This window comes from Nansenia antarctica (assembly GCF_963989245.1).
Source record: "Nansenia antarctica genome assembly, contig: SCAFFOLD_150, whole genome shotgun sequence".
In the NCBI taxonomy this organism is placed as follows: Eukaryota; Metazoa; Chordata; class Actinopteri; order Argentiniformes; family Microstomatidae; genus Nansenia; species Nansenia antarctica.
The window spans coordinates 140,001-157,945 of NW_027662360.1; the positions used below are offsets into that span (position 1 = coordinate 140,001).

At 51.3% G+C, this 17,945-nt stretch overlaps 1 protein-coding gene across 1 annotated transcript in view; it reads left to right on the forward strand.

The window, feature by feature from the left end:
* Positions 1 to 16,487, forward strand: part of six5 (SIX homeobox 5) — a gene marked incomplete at both ends in the record, with an annotated part of 23,423 nt that extends 6,936 nt beyond the window's left edge. Inside the window, 7 exon segments of the mRNA XM_080551323.1 lie at positions 11,447 to 11,657; positions 11,660 to 11,923; positions 12,035 to 12,394; positions 12,515 to 12,609; positions 12,611 to 13,362; positions 15,703 to 15,860; positions 15,912 to 16,487. Coding sequence (XP_080407449.1) covers positions 11,447 to 11,657; positions 11,660 to 11,923; positions 12,035 to 12,394; positions 12,515 to 12,609; positions 12,611 to 13,362; positions 15,703 to 15,860; positions 15,912 to 16,487 — 2,416 coding nt within the window.
* Positions 16,488 to 17,945: the final 1,458 nt, after the last annotated feature.

Sequence of the window (17,945 nt, forward strand, 5' to 3'; positions counted from 1 at the left end):
TCTCCTCTCCTCTCCTCTCCTCTCCTCTCCTCTCCTCTCCCTCCTCTCCTCTCCTCTCCCTCCTCTCCTCTCCTCTCCCTCCCTCCTCTCCCTCCTCTCCTCTCCTCTCCCTCCTCTCCTCTCCTCTCCCTCCCTCCTCTCCCTCCTCTCCCTCCCCAGCCTGCCCTCCTCTCCCTCCCCAGCCTGCCCTCCTCTCCCTCCCTCCTCTCCTCTCCTCTCCTCTCCTCTCCTCTCCCTCCTCTCCTCTCCTCTCCTCTCCTCTCCTCTCCTCTCCTCTCTTCTCCCTCCCTCCTCTCCTCTCCTCTCCTCTCCTCTCCTCTCCTCTCCTCTCCTCTCCCTCCTCTCCTCTCCCTCCCTCCTCTCCTCTCCCTCCCTCCTCTCCTCCTCTCCTCTCCTCTCCTCTCCTCTCCTCTCCTCTCCCTCCCTCCTCTCCTCTCCTCTCCTCTCCTCTCCTCTCCTCTCCTCTCCTCTCCTCTCCTCTCCTCTCCCTCCTCTCCTCTCCTCTCCTCTCCTCTCCTCTCCTCTCCTCTCCTCTCCTCTCCCTCCTCTCCTCTCCTCTCCTCTCCTCTCCTCTCCTCTCCTCTCCTCTCCCTCCCTCCTCTCCTCTCCCTCCCTCCTCTCCTCTCCTCTCCTCTCCCTCCCTCCTCTCCTCTCCTCTCCTCTCCCCTCCTCTCCCTCCCCAGCCTGCCCTCCTCTCCTCTCCTCTCCCTCCCTCCTCTCCCTCCTCTCCCTCCCCAGCCTGCCCTCCTCTCCTCTCCTCTCCCTCCCTCCTCTCCCTCCTCTCCCTCCCTCCTCTCCTCTCCTCTCCTCTCCCTCCTCTCCTCTCCTCTCCCTCCCTCCTCTCCCTCCTCTCCTCTCCTCTCCCTCCTCTCCTCTCCTCTCCCTCCCTCCTCTCCCTCCTCTCCCTCCCCAGCCTGCCCTCCTCTCCCTCCCCAGCCTGCCCTCCTCTCCCTCCCCAGCCTGCCCTCCTCTCCCTCCCTCCCTCCTCTCCCTCCCTCCCTCCTCTCCTCTCCCTCCCCAGCCTGCCCTCCTCTCCCTCCCCAGCCTGCCCTCCTCTCCCTCCCTCCCTCCTCTCCCTCCCTCCCTCCTCTCCTCTCCCTCCCCAGCCTGCCCTCCTCTCCCTCCCCAGCCTGCCCTCCTCTCCCTCCCTCCCTCCTCTCCCTCCCTCCTCTCCCTCCTCTCCCTCCCCAGCCTGCCCTCCTCTCCCTCCCCAGCCTGCCCTCCTCTCCCTCCCCAGCCTGCCCTCCTCTCCCTCCCTCCCTCCTCTCCCTCCCTCCTCTCCCTCCTCTCCCTCCCCAGCCTGCCCTCCCATCATTCCTGTCGTAGGTGTGTCTTTCTCCCCTCAGTATGGCAGTATGTCTCATGGTGTATGGCAGTATGGGTCTGTCTATGTTGTCCTGTGGTGGAGACTTCCACATTCAGCTCATTCGGGGGTTTGTTCCTGTGAATACACTCAAGCTGCTGACGTGTTTATAATAACAATAATAATAATAACAACAACAACAATAAGAATACTAAGAATAATAATTCATTGTATTTATATATACCGCTTTTCCAAAGACGCTGACAATATGGAAAAAACAGAAAACACAGAAACAACAAGCAACAGATAACATGACACATAGAACACAGAGTTAACAACAGATAACATGAGACACATAGAACACAGAGTTAACAACAGATAACATGACACATAGAACACAGAGTTAACAACAGATAACATGACACATAGAACACAGAGTTAACAACAGATAACACAAGACACATAGAACACAGAGTTAACAACAGATAACATGACACATAGAACACAGAGTTAACAACAGATAACATGAGACACATAGAACACAGAGTTAACAACAGATAACATGAGCACATAGAACACAGAGTTAACAACAGATAACATGACACATAGAACACAGAGTTAACAACAGATAACATGACACATAGAACACAGAGTTAACAACAGATAACATGAGCACATAGAACACAGAGTTAATTAAGCAATATCACACGAGAGGGAGTGTGTTATATTGAATATCAGCACGGCTGTGATTCGGTCGTAGGTACGAGGCCGCAGGCAGGGTTAGGGGAGATGGTTAGGGGTAGGGAAGGTTGTATGCATGTCCAGGGGGGGGAGGGGGGTGGCAGGGTTAGGGGAGATGGTTAGGGGTAGGGAAAGGTTGTATGCATGTCCAGGGGGGCAGGGGGGTGGCAGGGTTAGGGGAGATGGTTAGGGGTAGGGGAGGTTGTATGCATGTCCAGGGGGGGAGGGGGGTGGCAGGGTTAGGGGAGATGGTTAGGGGTAGGGGAGGTTGTATGCATGTCCAGGGGGGGAGGGGGGGGTGGCAGGGTTAGGGGAGATGGTTAGGGGTAGGGGAGGTTGTATGCATGTCCAGGGGGGGAGGGGGGTGGCAGGGTTAGGGGAGATGGTTAGGGGGTAGGGAAGGTTGTATGCATGTCCAGGGGGGGGAGGGGGTGGCAGGGTTAGGGGAGATGGTTAGGGGTAGGGGAGGTTGTATGCATGTCCAGGGGGGGAGCAGGGTGGCAGGGTTAGGGGAGATGGTTAGGGGTAGGGGAGGTTGTATGCATGTCCAGGGGGGGTGGCAGGGTTAGGAGAGATGGTTAGGGGTAGGGGAGGTTGTATGCATGTCCAGGGGGGGAGGGGGGGGTGGCAGGGTTAGGGGAGATGGTTAGGGGTAGGGGAGGTTGTATGCATGTCCAGGGGGGGGAGGGGGGGTGGCAGGGTTAGGGGAGATGGTTAGGGGTAGGGAAGGTTGTATGCATGTCCAGGGGGGGGGGGGGGGGGTGGCAGGGTTAGGGGAGATGGTTAGGGGTAGGGGAGGTTGTATGCATGTCCAGGGGGGGAGGGGGGTGGCAGGGTTAGGGGAGATGGTTAGGGGTAGGGGAGGTTGTATGCATGTCCAGGGGGGGAGGGAGGTGGCAGGGTTAGGGGAGATGGTTAGGGTTAGGGGAGGTTGTATGCGTGGGAGAACAGGTAGGTTTTTAGGTGTGATTTGAAAGTGGAGAGTGAGGGTGAGTCTCTGAGTGGTTGAGGGAGAGAGTTCCAGAAGCGGGGTGCAGCTGGTGAGAAAGCACGGTGTAGCCTTGTGTAGCCTTGTGTAGCCTTGTGTAGCCTACCACATTGCAGCTCATTAGGCGTTTGGTGCCGTGAAGCCAAGCTGACATGTTTCTGTTCCAGTTGTTCTGCTGTCCTCTGTGTCATCTGTCGGGGTTGTAGTTGTGGCCCAATGTCCTCTCTGTTCAACTTAATTGCAAAAACTTAAGCCTGGTACACACATAAAGATTTTCTAAATCTTAACAGATTGTTTTATCTGAGAGAGACCCCACACATGAAGATAAAAAATCATGGATTGAACAGTTTTTATTGTATTGTGTGTGGTGTGCGCCGATATTCCCAATACAGCACACCACACACATAAAGATCTGTAGTTACGACAGTCTAGAGCAGGGGTCGGCAATTAGGTTTGGCCTCGGGCCCCAAAAAAAGTTAGCCACTAGATGGCGGGCCCGAACATAATCAAAGGATAATTTAAGTAATTGATTGTTTAAAAATGTGACACGTTCTAATGCTTTGACTTTTCTTTCGAGAAATGTACACATCGCTAGTCAACTAACACAGCTTGTTTTGTGAGCCTGCTAACAATGTAAAGTAGTGTTATAATTAACTAGGTAGCAGTCCAATCCATTTCGTTGCAGTATTTTGGCTTGACTAGTGAGTTTGTGTTGGATTCTCAACAACGTTGAAACGTAGTTTCACCCTTTTCCATAGTTTTGAATAATAAATGTGTGGACTGACGATGTATCGCAGCCTAACTTATTCTAATAATTATTTAACATACTTTTATTCTGAATGATTCCCCCCTCCTCCAGACAAGGTCACATTATTTATTATTGGATTGGTTGTTTGCGTGTCGGGTGAAGTTAGCTAAACATTTAACCTGCTAACTAGCAAGAGAAACATAATGTCACTCTCCAAAGGTCTAAAGAGGAAAGTTGACGGTGGAAACAGGGCATTTAAACAGGAATGGACAGCGAACTATACGTTCATCCTACCTGGTTTCATCAATGCAAAGAAAGCCGTTGTGTGAGACTCACATCTTCCCTGCTCACAATGTTCCCTTTCTATACATGCGAGTCGTCCTTTTCCTCAATGAATGTGATAAAGACGCACGAGAGGAATCGATAGATGCATAAAAAAAAAAAACTGCCTGCGGATTAAAGTGACGTCAATATCACCAGATATCAAGCAAATAGTGACCGATGGGAGATGCCACTTTTCACATTAATTGAGTACCAAGCCTGTCGTTATTGTATTTAATAACCTAATTGTATTTTGTATATTTTGAATGAATGGCTTATGACTCATTGTACTTATTATCCCTAATAGCGCGTTTGCTCTGTCGTTTCAGGAGCATAGGCCTACCACCACTTTTGCGCCGATTTTGTTGTCAATGTTTTTCAGAAAATTAAACAGAATTTGCTTTGTTACTGTTCATATGTGTGTTGCAGTCACATACGTAAACATTACGTTTGAATGATTTAATGAGCTGATGTTATTTTTTTCAAATCACACCGCATGTCGGCTATTTCAGCACCACGCCTTGTCCACCTGCTTATGATTCACGATGAGGGGTTCAGCGTCAGTGCGCTTCGGTGCACCCCGCTGCCTGATTGTCTGTCCCTGTGTCATTCACTCTCAACATGAATAAAAGTACAATAAGCATTCTTCAGGTGGTGGTAGTTTCTCTATTCGGACATAATAGGCGCGGTGTGGGACTGTCGGTCCGATATTGTAAAAAAATTATTTTTGGTGACGGGCCAGCAATGGCCCACGGGCCGCCTATTGCCGACCCCTGGTCTAGAGTCTCGTTCCCCTAACCAGAAATCTGGTGTGATCAGGGTAGTAGTACCCTGACTGACCTGTAGAGGCAGCCATGTGCGACAGGGCAAATAAAGTGCAGAAGAACAAAAAGAAGAAGTCAGTCAGCTCGCTTCTTGATTGGCTACATTCCATTCCACGTCACAATCGGACTCGGGAGTCGCCCACACACAAGGATTTTTGATCGTAAATATTGAACACGTTTCATATTTACGATCGTTGGCCCCGACCATTTTTCGAGCAGATTGTCGGGAGAAATGGACTCTTAACACACCTCATACCACAGGATAATCTTGTAGAATCATCTTTAGAGCCATCCGATAATTTAATAAAGCCATCCGTTTGCTTGGTCGGAAGGAGGGAAATCGGGCCAGAATCGGCCAGATTATCTTTATGAGTGTACCAGATTATCTTTATGAGTGTACCAGATTATCTTTATGAGTGTACCAGATTATCTTTATGAGTGTACCAGATTATCTTTATGAGTGTACCAGATTATCTTTATGAGTGTACTAGGCCAGATTATCTTTATGAGTGTACCAGATTATCTTTATGAGTGTACCAGATTATCTTTATGAGTGTACTAGGCTAGATTATCTTTATGAGTGTACTAGGCCAGATTATCTTTATGAGTGATAGATAGATAGATAGATAGACTTTATTTGTCATTGCTACAGTACAGGTACCAAACAACGAAATTTAGGAGGGGAGGCTCCCCTGGTGTTTAGGAAAGGAAAAAGAAACACATTTTAGAAAAAGCATAGATGCATAAAATCACAAGAAGGTAAGGAGCTGGTTTACATCAATAGAGGCTATGTACACAATCCACTGTACTATACTGCACAGATAGTCAACTAGGGTTGTCATATTTCACTAGAAAGTATTTTTTCACATTATTTTAAAGTGTCACAGTTTGCAGGCTTGAAAATGTACATGTTTGTGCCTCAGCACTAGCTGCCATACAATCCGTCCGGACTGTCCTGGGCCCAGAACTTAGGCCTTTTCTGTGTTCAGGGCCTTGACGGCCCTGTGGTAGAAGCTGTCCTTCAGTCTGTTTGTCTTAGCGGCCGGGGTCCTGTACCTCCTGTTCGAGGGCAGCTTGACAAAGTGTTCGTGCCCAGGGTGGGTCGGGTCCTTGGAGATCTTGGAGGCCCTCCTGAGACAGCGTGTTTTGTACAGCTCCTCCAGAGAGGGGAGGGGGGCGCCGGTGATCTTCTGTGCTGTTCTCACGACTCTCTGTAGCTCGCTTCTCTCCGCTGCCGTGCAGCTGTGGAACCAGTTGGAGATGCCGAAGGTGAGGATGCTCTCCACTGCGCCGTGGTAGAAGGCCACCAGCATCTCCTTCTTGCTGTGTTGTTTCTTGAGGCATCTCAGGGTGTATAGCCGCTGTTGTGCCCTCTTGATGGTGCCTTTAGTGTTGTCCTTCCAGGCCAGGTCATCCCGCATGTTGTGTCCCAGGAATCGGAGGTTTGAGACTATCTCCACGCTCTCTCCGTCGATGAGCAGGGGCAGGATCTCGGACTTTTTCCTCCTGAAGTCTACGATGAATTCCTGGGTCTTTGACTTGTTTAGCAGCAGGTTGTTAACCTTGCACAGCTTGCTCAATTGCTCTACCTCATCCCTGTACGCCGCCTCGTCCCCCCCCGAGATACATCCCACCACGGTGGTGTCGTCTGCAAACTTTACGATGTAGTTGCTGGGGTGGATGGGGGTGAAGTCGTGGGTGTAGAGGTTGTAGAGGATGGGGCTTAGCACGCAGCCCTGGGGTGACCCAGTGCTGAGGCTGAGGGCTGTGGAGGTGTGGGGGCCCACCCGCACCCTCTGGGGGCGGTCGGTCAGGAAGTCCTTGATCCACGCACATATAGAGTGTGATAGACCCAGGTCTAGTAGTTTGGTCACTAGCCTGTCTGGAAGGATGGTGTTAAAGGCGGAGCTGAAGTCCACGAAGAGCAGTCTCGCGTAGCTGTTTCCCCTCTCCAGGTGGGATAGAGTGGCGTGGAGAGTCGTCGCTATGGCGTCCTCTGTGGACCTGTGGGCTCTGTAGGCGAACTGGTATGGATCCAGGTTGGGCGGGAGGCGTGTGAGTATGTGGGCCCGGACTAGTTTCTCGAAGCACTTCATGATGATTGGTGTGAGTGCCACTGGGCGGTAGTCGTTTAGGCAGCTCACCGTGCTTTTCTTCGGGACTGGGATGATAGTTGAGGTTTTCAGGCAGGGTGGGACGGTGGCCTGGGACAGGGACTGGTTAAAGATGTTGGTGAAAACCCCGGCCAGCTGGTCGGCGCAGTCTCTCAGCACCCGTCCCAGGACGCCATCCGGCCCCGAGGCTTTCCTGGGGTCCACCGCCTTCAGTACGCGTCTCACCTCGTGCTCTGTGAGGGTGAGGCTGCTGAGAGCTGGAGAGAGTGGTGTCTGTGTTGTGGTTACCTCCGTTCGCCCCTCGTCGAACCGGGCGTAGAAGGTGTTCAGCTTTCCCGCCAGCAGGGGGTCGTCCTCTGCGGCTGTGAGCCTGTTGGCTCTGAAGTTTGTCATCTGCTGAACCCCCTGCCACATCCGCCTGGAGTCGTTGCTCAGGAGGCATTCCTCAATCTTCTCTCTGTGCTCTGCCTTGGCCGCTTTGATGCCGCGCTTTAGGTTGGCCCTGGTGGAGCTGTACAGCGGTGTGCGCTTCCCTGCGAAGAAGGCGTTGTCCCTCTCATTTAACAGTTTTTGGACCTTCCCAGTCATCCATGGCTTCGTGTTGGGGTAGACCCGGACCCGTTTGTCCACGGTGACTGAGTTGGTGCAGTTCACTATGTGGTTCAGAACCGACGACGTGTACTGTTCCAGGTCCTCATGCTCATATTCCTGCCATAGGGTGTCATTTAGGCAGATCTGCAGTGGAGCGGACCCTTCTGGCCAGGTTCTGACAGTCTTAGTGGTGGTGGGAGCACTTTTCCCCATTGTAGTGTATGCAGGAATCAGGAGGATTGACACATGGTCAGACATGCCTAGATGAGCTAGCGGACTAGCCTTGTAAGCACGTTTGATGTTGGTGTATACCTTATCCAGTGTTTTTTCTCCTCTCGTTGCACATTTTACATGCTGGTAGAACTTGGGTAGTACTGCCTTCAGGTCGACATGATTAAAGTCCCCCGCTATGATGTGGATAGCCTGTGGATCAGTACTTTGTTGGCTACTAATGACGTCATATAGTCGCGCCAATGCTAGTGTACCAGGCTTTAGTTAGTCTGGAACCATTCAGAGTTTCCTGAAAGCTTTATAGTACGGTATTCCTTCCAACAACCCAGCTGCAGCGTCACAAGAGTAAAGATTGTAAACATAAATAGACGCAGGTCTTAGGGATGCAAAATTCCCTTAAGTTTGGAAAACTTTCAGATCAGTTTCCATGGAAACGTTGGAAACTATCGTAAGGTTTACGAACTTACGAGAATTTTGCAACCCGAGCAGATCTCTTCTTTCCCTAGACATCCATACCCTTATCTCTGTTATCTCTGTTACCCCCCTCTCTCTCCTTCCTTCCTTCCTTCCTTCTTTCTTTCTTTCTTTTCCCCTCTACTGTGTCCCCTAAAAACTTCTATTTGCCCCCCTTGTACTGTTTCTCTGTTTCTCCAGTAGGGATGGACGGTTTTTCGGTTATACCGAAAACCGGGGTTTCTCAAAATAGAAACGGTTTTTTATCAAAACCGTCTGAAACCGTTTTTTGTTGTTGTTGTTTTTTTTGTTTTTTTTGTTCAAAGAATAAAACTGGAACATGTCACATGTTTGTCGTGTGTGAAAATAACAATGATACAGTCTGAATCTGCCGCGCAATGAGTGAGAGGTTTGGTCAGTTGTGAAGAATAACTGAGGATTAATATCTAATTGGGATTATATTTAAGGGTAACGAATCACTCTATGGGAAAGATAGTTGCCTTCAGTTATTGGTAGATAGGAAAGGTTTTTTACAATTACTCGCTTACATTTAATAAGATCATTTTCGCTGCTCTCTGTAAAGTGCATTGGGTCACTTTTGTGAGAAATGCGCTATAGAAATAAAATGTGATTTGATTTGATATCAATCAATCAATCAAACTTTATTTATGTTCTATAGCACAAATCATGCATTGAATGTAACTCCAAGTGCAGTATTTACTAAACCACAATATAATAAAACAAGAGCTATACGGATCAAGAGTGTTTGTGCACAGCGCCACTGTGTGTGAAGGCGCTACTGAAAGTGATGACAGAACGCATGTCTCAGAAGATACGCAGTCACTTAGTGACGCAAAGGTAGTTCTGTATTTATCTCTATCTGTATTAGTACATTTATTTTGAAAGCTCTATTTTGACAGCTCTACCATGGGCACTTTTATTTTGATGGGGCATTCTTTGTTGATTGACTTACGACAGTTCAGGACGAGTCAGTCTCGCGGCATGTGGTTTTTATGAAAAGCTTTAAGTATGTTCACTGCATAATTCTAAGTCTAATATTTCAGTGATTATTGAGCAGTATTCAAATATTTAAATACATTGAGCAGCAGCTGAAACTTTGTCTAAGAACCAAGATATTGAGAAAGCAGTTCATTCAATGAAGACGCTGTTCCAAGAGATGATCTTCCGTGCAGGCGTGCACCCTGGATCAGCGGAGCTGGTGTGTTAAGTGTTCATGTGTTTTCATGTATGGTGTAGCTTACAAAAGTCTGCCTTTCCACTTATATTTGTGAAACTAAGTAGCCTAAATGTGTTGCGACTGTGCTTACGGTGTTTTAATGGTGTTCGACATGAGTGTATTGTAGCAGTAGGGCTCAATTATTTGAAATTGGCGCTCTTTTTTAAATGTTTTTTTTTTCCTTTTTTCTTCTTCTTTTTTTTCCGGTTAACCGGAAAACCCCGGTTTTAGTCTTTGACGGTTTTTCGGTTTCAATAATTGGAAACCGTCCATCCCTATTCTCCAGTGTCTAAATATATTTATACAACAGTTAGTTCCGACCAAGTAATTTGATTGGACAAGAGGCATTCCATGAGTTACGATATACAGTATAACAGCACTGGGACTTTTAACTATATGTATCACTCCGCCGCACAGGTGTTCTAAATGACCGTTAATTAGACTACATTGTAGAGCGGACCTGCGCCATGATCGTACTGCTGTTCTAACCTCCGGACATTTGTAAGTGTGAGTTCAAGAGGCTGATTCAATTGCTTGTGCTAGAATAGACTGTGTACTACTGGATACTAGGGCTGGGTATCGCCACTGATTTCCCAAAACGATTCGATTCCGATTCACCAGCTCAGTGAGCTCACGATTCGATTCGATTCACGATTCGATTCGATTCGATTCGATTCCGATTCGATCTAGTTAAAATATACATTTTTTGCTTGAATATGAAAGAGATTCTCAGAATTAATGCTATAAATGGTTCAAGGAACCCTATAACATGTAGCATTGTTAAACATATCAATGAATTGACTCCAAAGCAGTTACATGAATGTACTTTTTATTGGAACACATTTTATTGGAACATATGAACATCATTGACCAACATTTTGCAACTACAAAAAGTGTTTTTTAACGTGCTTTACTGCAGCCGATGTAAATAAAGGGGCTACAAACATAGCCTACCGGTAATAATCAACAAAAAAAGCGTTTCCGAACGTTTTTTGAGGGGTTTATATATATAAAAAAAAAAAAAAAATGAAAGATCGATCTCGGGACTTATGAATCGATAAATCGCTCATTTAATGAAGATCGATTCAGAATCGGGAAATCGATTTTTTGAACCCAGCCCTACTGGATACCTCACCGTATTCATTGTTAGAGAGTTGACATGTTGATATTTGACTATAATGTGCACACTAGAAAACGATGGAGCAGCGTGCTGTCTGATGTCAACTCGTCTGACTCTGAATCACATTCACACATGCCACCAAAGCGACTGTCAACCGAGTCATATTTCACTGGTTGCACAATACATGGAAATGTACAAATAAATGTACACGATACAAAGTAGCTAGCCACGATACAAAGAAAGTAGCTAGTTTGTGTTCAGGTTACTAGGCAACAGTCCAGTTGAACAGTCCCGTTGCGGAACAATTTTTTCTTGACGGAGCCAAAATAAATGATTAAATAAACAAACAAATAATAATCTGTTGTCACTTATTACTGTTAATTAATAAATCGCGCTGTAGAACTGTTGTATAAAAGCAATATCACACTCGAGGTTGTGTGTTATACTGAATATCAGCACGGCTGTGATTGTCTTCGGTACTCGGCCTGCGGCCTCGTACCTACGACCGAATCACAGCCGTGCTGATATTCAGTATAACACACTCCCTCTCGTGTGATATTGCTTAAATATATATTTTAAAAAGGCTAGGTTTAGAAGAAGGTATTTCCTTCTATCAATGTCCCCTGGCCTGAGCTGGATTGCTCTTCCTGCTACGACTGGTGGATTGATGATTCACTTGCTTAGTCAAATGTATCGATTGTAAGTCGCTTTGGAATAAGACGTCTGCTAAACGCCAAACATGTAAATGTGAATGCTTCTCCCCCTCTCCTCCCAGCGAGTCGGACGGGAACCACAGCACGGAGGACGAGGAGGCGGGCGCCCTGGATGACATCTCAGACCGGCCGGACCCGGACCACCTGGTGGTGGGCTCCACCTCCCTGCTCACGGCCGGGGGGGGCCACCAGCTCATCCTCAACAGCGCCGGGGGGGGGTTCCTCACGGCCTCCCACCACCCGCTGCTGCTCAACGGGGGGGCCCTGATCTCGGGGGGGGGGCGGGGGGGGGGGTCATCATCAACGGCCTGACGCTGAGCGACGGCCACACGGTCACCCTGAGCCCCGTTAACGTCAACGCAACAAGCTCCGCCCTCCTCCTCAACGGGGCGCACCAGGTGTTCCCCGCCCCCAAGCCCAGCGTCGGGGGGGCGGTGGGGGGGGTGTTGGTGCAGGACATGAGCGTGCTGGGGGGTCACGGGGGGGTCACCGCCATGGAGGCCCAGCCCAGTAGCAGCAGCAGCAGTCTCCCCACAGTGGTGCTAAACAACCCCAACCACAACCACAACCACAACAACAACAACAACAACAACAACAACAACAACAACCACCCTGGGGCTTCCATCTCTCTGTCCCTGGCGGCGGAGGAGATGAAGGCGGAGAGGGGGACCTCCCTGGACCTGCTCGGCCTCCCGGAGACGCTGGTCATCAAGGCCGAGGACTGCGTCCAGACTGTGTCCCCGTCTTCCTCCTCCTCGTTGTCCTCCTCCTCTCCCTTCTCCCTCTCCTCCCCCTTGACTCTCCCCTTCCCCTCCTCCCTGTCCTCCCCGGGGGGCGTGGTCATCTCCGGTGCTCCTGTAGTGTCTCTCCCCGGCCAGCAGGGGGAGTATGTCGTGTTCGCCACAGCCGCCGGTTCCCAGTTAAGCCCCTCCTCTGGGCCCTCCATCTGCCAGGTAGTGTCCTCCTCCCCCTACTCCTCCACCTGCTCCCAGGTGTTCTCCCTGCCCCAGGTAGTGTCCTCCTCCTCCTCCTCCTCCCCCTACTCCTCCACCTGCTCCCAGGTGTTCTCCCTGCCCCAGGTAGTGTCCTCCTCCTCCTCCTCCTCCCCCTACTCCTCCACCTGCTCCCAGGTGTTCTCCCTCCCCCAGGTGGTGCCCTCCATCCAGGGCATCCCCGTGTCTCAGCTGGTCCAGCAGCATGGGGGGGGGGGCGGCGGTGGGGGGGGGGACCCAGGTGGTCTCCCAATGCCCCCAGTTGGTCCCCGTGCCCTCCCTCACCTCCTCCCCTCTCACCCAAGTGCCCACCCTCTCCCTCCCCCTCTCCCAGTTCCACAGCCACCACCAGACTCTGAACATGAACATGGCCGCCCCCCACCAACGACTCTCCCAGCCCCCCCCCCAGCACACCTCCACCGCCCTGGGCGAAGGCGCCACCACCATCCTCTCCGTCTCCCAGCTCACCAACGGCGGTCCGCTGCTCCCCCAGGGTCTCACCTTCCAGCTGGGGGAGAGTCAGGTGTTGGCCACCCCCCCTCCCTCCACCCTCGCCCAGATCCAGTCCTCTCTGCTCTGCACCCCCCAGGTCCTCCCCCTCTCCTCCCCCACCAGCCAGGTGGTCCCCGGGGTGGCCCAGCGGTCCAAAGAGACGGGTCCGAACCCGGTGCACCAGACTCAGCTGGTTCCGCTCTCCTCCCTCCCCCAGCTGGTGCCGGTCTCCTCCCTCCCCTCCTCCTCCTCTTCCTCCTCGGCCGTGCCCCTGTCCTTCCCCCAGGTGGTCCCCGCCCCCCCCACCCTCTCTGCTGGGGGGGGCTTCCAGATCCTCACCTCGGCACCCCCCGGGACAACAGGGGCGGCCCAGGGGCCCTTCAGGATCAACCAGCTGGGACATCTGAAGAGCGTCGGCCCCCCCACCAGCCTGGCGTCCCCCGGGCTGCAGTTCCTCAACTCCGGGGTCATTCAGCTCCCCTCCGCCTCCCCAGGTAACTAACTACTAACTCTGCCTCCCCAGGTAACTAACTCCCCTCCGCCTCCCCAGGTAACTAACTCTTTATTATAGCTAAATTTGGCCTGGCTACTCATCCCACAGTTTTGCCACTAGGTAGACATGAGAGGTGTCATAGCATCACTAGGTAGACATGAGAGGTGTCATAGCATCACTAGTAGACATGAGAGGTGTCATAACACCACTAGTAGACATGAGAGGTGTCATAGCATCACTAGTAGACATGAGAGGTGTCATAGCATCACTAGGTAGACATGAGAGGTGTCATAGCATCACTAGTAGACATGAGAGGTGTCATAGCATCACTAGTAGACATGAGAGGTGTCATAACATCACTAGTAGACATGAGAGGTGTCATAGCATCACTAGTAGACATAAGAGGTGTCATAGCATCACTAGTAGACATGAGAGGTGTCATAGCATCACTAGTAGACATGAGAGGTGTCATAGCATCACTAGTAGACATGAGAAGTGTCATAGCATCACTAGTAGACATGAGAGGTGTCATAGCATCACTAGTAGACATGAGAGGTGTCATAGCATCACTAGTAGACATGAGAGGTGTCATAGCGTCACTAGTAGACATAAGAGGTGTCATAGCATCACTAGTAGACATGAGAGGTGTCATAGCATCACTAGTAGACATGAGAAGTGTCATAGCATCACTAGTAGACATGAGAGGTGTCATAGCATCACTAGTAGACATGAGAGGTGTCATAGCGTCACTAGTAGACATAAGAGGTGTCATAGCATCACTAGTAGACATGAGAGGTGTCATAGCGTCACTAGTAGACATGAGAGGTGTCATAGCATCACTAGTAGACATGAGAGGTGTCATAGCATCACTAGGTAGACATGAGAGGTGTCATAACATCACTAGTAGACATAAGAGGTGTCATAGCGTCACTAGTAGACATGAGAGGTGTCATAGCATCACTAGTAGACATGAGAGGTGTCATAGCATCACTAGGTAGACATGAGAGGTGTCATAACATCACTAGTAGACATGAGAGGTGTCATAGCATCACTAGTAGACATAAGAGGTGTCATAGCATCACTAGTAGACATGAGAGGTGTCATAGCATCACTAGTAGACATGAGAGGTGTCATAGCATCACTAGTAGACATGAGAGGTGTCATAGCATCACTAGGTAGACATGAGAGGTGTCATAGCATCACTAGGTAGACATGAGAGGTGTCATAGCGTGCGGCTCGTTCCAACTCGCGTTGCTATTGTCGGACGGAAGGTTACGGCATACGGTTTACCCACAATGCCCCGTTTAGCGGCCAAAAAGTCCCATAGACAATGAATGGGCCGATATTCAAAACGCCACAGCTCGGCCTCTGGGTGACGTAAAGACACGAGGTCTTCGCCGGGGGGGGCAGGGTGGGGGTATTATTATTACAGCAGAAATCGGGGCAAGCTGTCTATGTCTACAGTATATATCTATGTCTGTTCTATAGAGAAGAAAACCCTAACCCAAAACATAGCTAATGTTTATGTACGTATATGTATAAATGAAATATCTGTGTTGTTCATCATTGTTTGTCTGTATTGTTCGACATCTGAAACATAGTGAACTATTTATATGTTGTTTATGTAATGTTTACACGCTATCATTTAATACGCACATTCTCCCCTTTCCCCTGCTTCCTCCTCTCCTCTCCTCTCCTCTCCTCTCCTCCTCTCCTCTCCTCTCCTCCTCTCCTCCTCTCCTCTCCTCCTCTCCTCTCCTCCTCTCCTCTCCTCCTCTCCTCCTCTCCTCTCCTCCTCTCCTCTCCTCCTCTCCTCTCCTCCTCTCCTCCTCTCCTCTCCTCTCCTCTCCTCCTCTCCTCTCCTCCTCTCCTCTCCTCTCCTCCTCCCCTTTCCCCTGCTTCCTCCTCTCCTCTCCTCTCCTCCTCTCCTCTCCTCTCCTCTCCTCTCCTCTCCTCTCCTCCTCTCCTCTCCTTCTCTCCTCCTCTCCTCTCATCTCCTCCTCTCCTCTCCTCCTCTCCTCTCCTCCTCTCCTCTCCTCCTCTCCTCTCCTCCCCTCCTCTCCTCCTCTCCTCTTCTCCTCTCCTCTCCTCTTCTCCTCTCCTCTCCTCTCCTCTCCTCTCCTCTCCTCTCCTCTCCTCCTCTCCTCTCCTCTCCTCTCCTCTCCTCCTCTCCTCTCCTCCTCCTCTCCTCTCCTCCTCTCCTCTCCTCCTCTCCTCTCCTCCTCTCCTCTCCTCTCCTCCTCTCCTCCCCTCCTCTTCTCCTCTCCTCTCCTCTCCTCTCCTCTCCTCTCCTCCTCTCCTCCCCTCCTCTCCTCCCCTCCTCCTCTTCTCTCCATCCTAGGGAACCTGGTTTTGGGAGGCAGTCCCATCCTGAGTGTCCAGCACGGTAAGCTGATCCTCACCATCCCAGCCGGCATCCAGTTCACCAGCCTGCCCCTCAAACCCGTGACCGAGGCTTCTTCTGCCCCCCCCAACGGCCTGGGCCCCCCCGGCCTCCCCCCCTTCCTCTACCCCCCCTCCTCTACCCTCCCCCCCTCCTCCGCCTTCCAGAGCTCTCCCTTCTGCTTCATCAACTCCTCCCCCCTCTACTCCTCCCCCCTCAACTCCTCCCCCCTCTACTGCTCACCGCCCGAGACCGGTGGGGTCCCCGCCCCCGCCAACCTGCTCCTCCCCGCCGCCACGGCCTCGACCCCCCACCCCCTGGACGACGCCTCCTCCGGCGGCCCCCCCACGCCCGCCAACGCCCTCCTCACCCCGGAGAGCATGCTGTCTCTCAGCCCCATGTGCAGCGGAGTTGTGACCCCCCCCTCCTCCACCACCATCACCACCCAGCTGCCCCCCCCCCAGCCTGCCTGGAGCCCCCTGCCCCTGGCCACCCCCACCAGCCTGACGCTGTTCGACGTGCGGGGCGGGGGGAAGGGGGGGGGTCTGCACGAGGAGGACCCGGCCATGCTGGGCCTCCCGGGGGGGGAGTCTTTGCTCCTGGGGGGCCCCCCCTCCCCGGAGCAGGACATGGAGAGGGGTTTACACCTGGGGGGGGACGAGGAGGACGAGGACTTAGACGGGGACCCCAAGATTCTGACCCAGTTACAGTCGGTGCCTGTGGACGACACGCTGGGGCTGTGAACCTGGTCCCCCCCCCCACACACACACCCCTCCCTTAACCCCCACACACATGGGATCTGGAATCATCTAGATGTTCTAGAACTATCTAAACGAGAGGTGTTTTTATTTTAAGTGCTTGATCTCTCTCGGTTGGTGTTTTGCATTGAGAGGTTTCTGACTTTGAGAAAGTTTCTCTCAGACTGTCGTCAGAGCCGTGTGGCTGTGTTGACTCTTGGATATTTCTGTGTCTGGGTTGGTTATGGAAAGGGCAAGGTTAGACGGGGGTCGGCATACAGGCTGGTCTCCACAGCTTCAGCACTTTTCCTCTTATTCTCCCAGCAGCTCAGAGCTTCTTCTCTTCTTCTGTGCTTCTGTGTCACCAAGTCCAGACAGAGCCCAAATGAAGGAACCCCCTCCTGGCCAAGTTTCAACCGTGGGAGTAGAACAGTCTGGACCTCTCCAGAGCAAGGCGCGGTTCCTATTTTCCCAGAAGTTTATTTGCAAAGTTCTTTCATTTCGCTTTCAGGCACAGACCGTCAGGTCCAGCCAAGACTGTTTGTACTTAGACAGACACACAGACACAGACACAGACACAGACAGACAGACAGAATGCCTGAAGCTTTAGTTGGCAGAGGTGTTGGTCCACCACAGCCTTTTGCCAGAGCTGTCTTTTTAAAGATGTTAGACACAACCAATTGCAGACACAACCCTTAAGTGTTTTAGCCATATTTAGTTTGACTAGGTGGTGCTTTTTTATGGTTGCTCACTCCAGTGCAGATGTAGTTAGTTTTATAGCTGTTACAGAGTGCCCGGTTCAGCCCAGCTGGCAGAGACTGGACTGAGATCAGAGAGAAGGAGGAGGTTGACCCAGATGCTGTTTCACGGTCAGTTTTCCTTCCTTCTAATAGTGGAGTTAGAGCTTAGTCGGGGAGGGTAAGCTGGTCCTAGATCAGTGCCGAACCCTAACCCTAACCTTAACCCTAACCCGAACCCTAACCTGAGCAGAGATCTCGGTTGCACTTAGCTATACCAAAATACACCAGGGTTCATCTGTCTTTCCTCCCTCATCTGCACTGATCTATCTGAGCAGTAACATAGTTGGGTAAAACGCTCCCATGGTCGTTTCTTCTCTTCTTCTCTCATCTGTTGCTTCTGTTACGTAGATCAGTGGAGACGAAGGGAAAGAAAGAAAAGGAAAATGGTGTTCGACTGCTTGACACCGCTTAGCCTTCGCCCGAGCTTTCTCTGTTCTTTACACCCCTGTGGGGCTCCGCTCCAACAACCTCCCCTGTGGGCTCCGCTCCAACAACCTCCCCTGTGGGCCCCAACAACCTCCCCTGTGGGCCCCAACAACCTCCCCTGTGGGCCCCAACAACCTCCCCTGTGGGCTCCAACAACCTCCCCTGTGGGCTCCAACAACCTCCCCTGTGGGGCCCAACAACCTCCCCTGTGGGCCCCAACAACCTCCCCTGTGGGCTC